The 5,601-nt window shown below is 56.3% G+C and overlaps 1 protein-coding gene across 2 annotated transcripts; it reads left to right on the top strand.

Annotated features, from left to right (window-relative positions):
* Positions 1-6: 6 nt before the first annotated feature.
* Irx2 (iroquois homeobox 2) lies at positions 7-5,121 on the top strand. Of its 2 annotated transcripts, none has more exons than XM_008852519.1 (5): positions 7-277; positions 1,507-1,912; positions 2,203-2,910; positions 3,507-3,583; positions 4,218-5,121. In XM_008852519.1, the coding sequence occupies exons 1-4, from the start codon at positions 26-28 to the stop codon at positions 3,557-3,559; spliced, it is 1,419 nt and encodes a 472-aa protein (XP_008850741.1). In that variant the 5' UTR covers positions 7-25; the 3' UTR covers positions 3,560-3,583; positions 4,218-5,121. The 2 variants fall into 2 exon arrangements, with proteins under 2 accessions (XP_008850741.1, XP_029411635.1); XM_029555775.1 differs by having other exon boundaries at positions 4,222-4,236.
* Positions 5,122-5,601: the final 480 nt, after the last annotated feature.

The raw sequence follows: 5,601 nt of genomic DNA, 5'->3' as shown, positions 1-5,601 counted from the left end.
GCGGGCCCCGCGCCCCGCGCCCACCATGTCCTACCCGCAGGGGTACCTGTACCAGGCGCCCGGCTCGCTGGCGCTCTACTCGTGCCCGGCGTACGGCGCGTCCGCGTTGGCGGCGCCGCGCAGCGAGGAGCTGGCGCGCTCGGCGTCCGGCTCCGCGTTCAGCCCGTACCCCGGCTCGGCGGCCTTCACGGCGCAGGCGGCCACCGGCTTCGGCAGCCCGCTGCAGTACTCGGCCGACGCCGCCGCCGCCGCGGCCGCGGGCTTCCCGTCTTACATGGTAACCGCTTCGGGGGAGCGGGGCTGGGGGACCGAGACCCCGGGCACGGGCTGAGCGGGGCGCGGGGAGGGCTGCCCTTCCAGAGTGGCCCACACCGGCCGCTGCGGCGGATGGAACCAGGGACCGGGCTGGCACGCGGCGTGGTGGGCAGCGGTGCTTTCCCTGGCTCTCGGGGTAATTTTCTAAGGGGCGGCGATGGGCGAGCCCACGGGGCCGGGGTTAGCACGGATCCACGCTGCGGGATATCGGGGGGCGGGTGCTGTCCAGATCCGGCTGAGGCCGTCGCCGCCCGGGCCTCTCCGGCCACTGGCCGCGCTTCTGGTGGACTTCCTTGCAGCGCTGGTGGCGGAGGGTTCACCGAGTTTGGGGAGGGCCTGGAGCCTCTGGCTGCCGCTCTCGGGCCCGGCCCTAAGCTCCTGATAGTGTGGCGCGAAGTCTGTCCCTCAGACCCGGCTTTGGAAAATGTGTTGGCGGGCCTGGGACCTGCGGACCACCGCCAGAATTCCGGGTGTGTACCGGTCTAACTGAGGCTCCGGCTCCAGCGACCCGGGATCGGCCGGAACATCTCTGGTTTCCGCGGATGAGCCCCACTGGGCGGATGGAAGCACTTTTAGGGTCCTCGAGAACGTCGGCGGGTGTGGGGGGGGGCGACGCCAAGGCCTTCCCGGGGACGAATTCCCCGGGCTGAGTCCGGGGAGCCCAGGCCTGACTAAGGCTGTAAATATCTGGCATTTAAACGTTAAAGGATGAATTAAAATGCTAATTACTACGTATTTGAAGAATTCGAAACGGTGACGGGCTTCAGAGTTGCAAATTGGATTTACCCAGCTTTGGAAAGGGTGAACAGCGGAGTCGGGGCCCTGGGTATTTTTTTTTTTTTAACCTTATAAGGGCGGAAGGGGGAGTGAGGGGGCTGCACGTGAAGCAGCCCCTAAAATTTAGATATCAGGAGACTGCAGAACCGCGGAGGGATCCGAATCGCGTGCGCGCGACATTGTTCGCACTGCTCGGGAACGTTTAGGGGGAAATATGTCGTTTTACAAAGTTTTCAAAAAAAAATTCTAGCATCTAAAGACCATACTTTTGTGCCCAACACCTGGCCTTGTGTTTCCCTGGGTGAGAGTTTCCCAGCCGAGAGACCCAGGGCAGGAGGAGGGTCGCCCCGGGCGGTGACGCCTGCGCCGCCCCCCCCCCCCGACTCTCTACTCACAGGCTGTTGTGGGTTCCAGGGCTCGCCCTACGACACGCACACGACCGGGATGACCGGCGCCATCACCTACCACCCCTACGGCAGCGCAGCCTACCCTTACCAGCTCAACGACCCAGCGTACCGCAAGAACGCCACGCGAGACGCCACCGCCACGCTGAAGGCCTGGCTGAACGAGCACCGCAAGAACCCGTACCCCACCAAGGGCGAGAAGATCATGCTGGCCATCATCACCAAGATGACCCTCACGCAGGTCTCCACCTGGTTCGCCAACGCGCGCCGGCGCCTCAAGAAGGAGAACAAGATGACGTGGGCCCCCAGGAACAAAAGCGAGGACGAGGATGAGGACGAGGGAGACGCTTCGAGAAGCAAGGAGGAGACGCCCGACAAGGCGCAGGAGGGCACCGAGACCTCGGCGGAGGATGAAGGTGAGCGGGACGGTGCTCGGCGAGGTCCCGGGGAGCTTTCCCAGCAGGCGGTCTCGGGGATCCTTCTTCCCAGGCGGGCCGCTGGCTGTGCCCAGCGCGCGGCTGCCTGGGCCCGGGAAAGCTACGGGGCAGCTGCGGCGGGTCTGACGCCGCGGGGAGGTCCAGCTGCGCTTCCCACTGGCCTGGGGCGAGGGGGGATGGAGCGGGGAGCCCGGTGCAGGTCTGGGGCGGAGGGGGCCCGGGGGCCCGCCCTGGGCCGGCGTTGCACCGATCATACCCGCGTCCCGCAGGGATCAGCCTGCACGTGGACTCGCTCACGGATCACTCGTGTTCCGCGGAATCAGACGGCGAGAAGCTGCCGTGCCGCGCCGGGGATCCGCTGTGCGAATCGGGCTCAGACTGCAAGGACAAGTTCGAGGACCTGGACGACGACGAGGACGACGACGAGGAGTGCGAGCGCGACCTGGCGCCGCCCAAGCCGGTGACCTCCTCGCCGCTCACCGGCGTCGAGGCGCCGCTGCTGAGCCCCGCGTCCGAAGCCGCGCCGCGCTGCGGTGGCAAGACGCCCCTGGGCAGCCGGACGTCGCCGGGCGCGCCGCCGCCCGCCAGCAAGCCCAAGCTGTGGTCGCTGGCCGAGATCGCCACGTCGGACCTCAAGCAGCCGAGCTTGGGCCCCGGCTGCGCGCCACCGGGGCTGCCGGCCGCCGCCGCTCCCGCCTCGTCCGGGGCGCCCCCGGGAGGCTCGCCCTACTCGGCCTCGCCGCTGCTGGGCCGCCACCTCTACTACACGGCGCCCTTCTACGGCAACTACACAAACTACGGGAACTTGAACGCGGCGCTGCAGGGCCAGGGCCTGCTGCGGTACAACGCGGCGGCCACCGCTCCGGGCGACCCGATGCACGGCGCGCCCAAGGCGGCCAGCGACGCGGGCAAGGCGGGCTCGCACCCGCTGGAGCCCCACTACCGGCCGGCGGGCGGCGGCTACGAGCCCAAGAAAGGTAGGCTGCCCGAGCCCCGGGGGGAGGACACTTGGTAAGTCAGGGTGCCCTAGAGACCCGAGGGGCGGGCCCAGGGGAAGACCCTTGGAAGGAGAAACCGTGGCCACTTACTGGACTGACAGAGCCTCTTGTCAGACTCAGAGCTGGGGGAAGCCAGTGGGAGAGGAGGGCTCAGTAAAACAAAAAGGGCTGCCCTGTTCTCTAGTTGCCCTGTTATTGTTTACTCTTTAATTTGCTGTTACTGTCATCATCGTGACTATTTCGTTTTGGCAAACAAATGGCCACAAAATGCAAATTGCAGCCTGCCTCCGTGATGAGTGGACACTCTGTGTGTTGTTGGTTAACTGAGGTTTCTGCTGAATCCTTTCTGTCTTTGGCTCAAGGAAGCTCGAAGGTCCAGTTTTCTTACACTGCCTCTGTTCTTAAACCCAGATCCCCGAGGCTCCAGGGCAGGGGAGAAACAGCAAGGAGAAGGGAAGATGAGTTAAAGGGTGGTCAAATTCCCTGGGGGTGTGGACCCTGTGCAGGGCTTCGAGCCGGTGGGTGTGTGGCTACAAGGGGCTGCAGGGCCTCACTAACTGCCCCTCCTCTGACAGATGCCAGCGAGGGCTGTGCAGTGGTTGGTACAGGCGTCCAGTCCTACCTATAGGAAGGGCCAAGCTCTGCAGTGCAAGTAAGTGAGCACCCTAGTGCTTCCGTGACCCCATCCCTGTGTTACTGTAGTATGTTTTGCTTCTTGTCAAGGGTTGGAGGATAGAGCTGGTGAGGGCTGACTTCTGGCCTCTTTCTCTTTAAAGGGAAGGATCCATTCTGTTTTATAGATATCCTCTTAAGTTCTGCTTGGGAGAAGCACACTTTTAATTGGGGTGAAAAATATGTGTGATATGTATTCAAACCTATGTGTCCCACCTTGGCTGTTGTTGCCTCTGTGGAAAGAGATGGTTTTAAGAGATCTGGGCATTTCTATGTCATTTAGCACTAGACATAAAGGACACCTTGTTAGATGAGTGAATGCTATAGAAACTTGGGTATCAACCTTTAGTTGTTTTTGGAGCAGACTGAAGAGACACCAGGGCTGGTGCCCTTCTTAAGGCCTGCCCCTCAGTGTCCAAACGGATAGGCAGAGCTCTGCAGTTCTGGCCTACAGTAAGGCTTTTACAAAAGACAGGCTTTTACTTTGCAACAAGGAGAAGTGCTATTCCTAGACCCTAAAGATTGCCCTTGGACAGCAGATTGTCTTTTTGTAATGTGTGTTGATGTGGAACTGAAGAATTTGGGCTGATTTGGTTTTTTTCCTTGGTCCACAGGTAGGTGTCACAATTGCTTTGGAAAAAAAAAAAAAAAAAAAAGTCAGGAGGCCTTTCTCCCTTCCCAAGTCATAAGTACACAGATACAAAACCCAGATGTGTACGCTCGGACCACATCTTGTGCCACTGTGTAAGAAGGATGCACACCGCACTGCCAACCCACAGACTCTTAAGGACCGGACACACGTTGGGCATATGTGAATTTGCTGGCGTAGTATAGATTCCCTGATGTTTGTGTGACTTTGAAAACAATCTGTTTTTTCTCAGGATATCTTGATCACTTCCTTGCCACGGTATATATTCTATAGGTGTGATAGGACTTACTGTAAAATTTATTTGTAAAGGATGTACACAGTAGAAATAAAATGTGATCGAAGAACTTGAGTACTCAGAAGTGGAAACAAATTTGATATTTATTTTTATAATGATATAAAGCTTCTAGTAATTTATGCAAGTTGTATTGCAATGAAATCTAAAACTTTTGTAAATAAATTCTGCCTGGTTTTTATTTGAACATTGCTGGTTATACAATCTTTGTTGGTTGTTTAACATGAATTCTCTACTAATTTATATCTAAAATTGTAAATAAAAACAGACTAGTCTACAATAATATGGTGTTCAGGGCTCATTTTTCCTGAAGAGTGATTTGGAGCCCTAAGTGGTGGCCACCCCCAGGTGATCTGAGTTCACCTTTTAAATGAAGAGCCCTTGTGAAATAAAGTCTCCTTTCTCTGGCTTATTTAAAAGAAAATGCAGATGGGAGAGAGGAAAGTACCTACCATCCTAGAGTATTTACATATAAATGTATTGCAAGACAATAATTAAGATTTTTTTGTTCTCTGAATATGCAAATCCTTGTTAGTGTAAATTTCTAAAACCTGGAAAAATAAAAGGATATGCCACCCCTCTCTGCAGTTTACCTTCTTTGTGATGCTGGAGCGGTATCGGTTAGTAGTGCAGAAGTTACTGATGGGCACGATTGTTTTCCTAAACCCGAGAGTCATCTCAAGATTACTCACATTTATTGAAGGACTCTTTACACGCCTGCCTTTCAGTTTAGTTCCCATTAACTGGAGGGAAAGGGGTTGGGGGGGACAGGGAAGAAGGTTCTTTTTAGCGGTGCTCTGCTAACCCTGACCCTCCGGGAAAAGAAAACTTTACACAGCCTTAGACATTGTCTCTTTATTACCTACTCACTTCCTAATTATAGGACAAGCCTCGAATGTGCAGCCAAGTAACCCAGCCCCTTTGATTACTATCATAAAAGCAGCAACTTTGTCACTTTGGCTTTCCACGAATTATGTAGAGATCCCTATAATGTAATTTCTGAAAAGAAACGAACAATCATTTATTTCCTCTCCAAGATAAATTGAGTGAATATAAC

The sequence above is a fragment of the Nannospalax galili genome, unplaced genomic scaffold (genome assembly GCF_000622305.1).
Source record: "Nannospalax galili isolate Female #2095 unplaced genomic scaffold, S.galili_v1.0 scaffold1146, whole genome shotgun sequence".
Classification (NCBI taxonomy): Eukaryota; Metazoa; Chordata; class Mammalia; order Rodentia; family Spalacidae; genus Nannospalax; species Nannospalax galili.
This window is presented reverse-complemented; position numbering and strand designations above follow the sequence as displayed.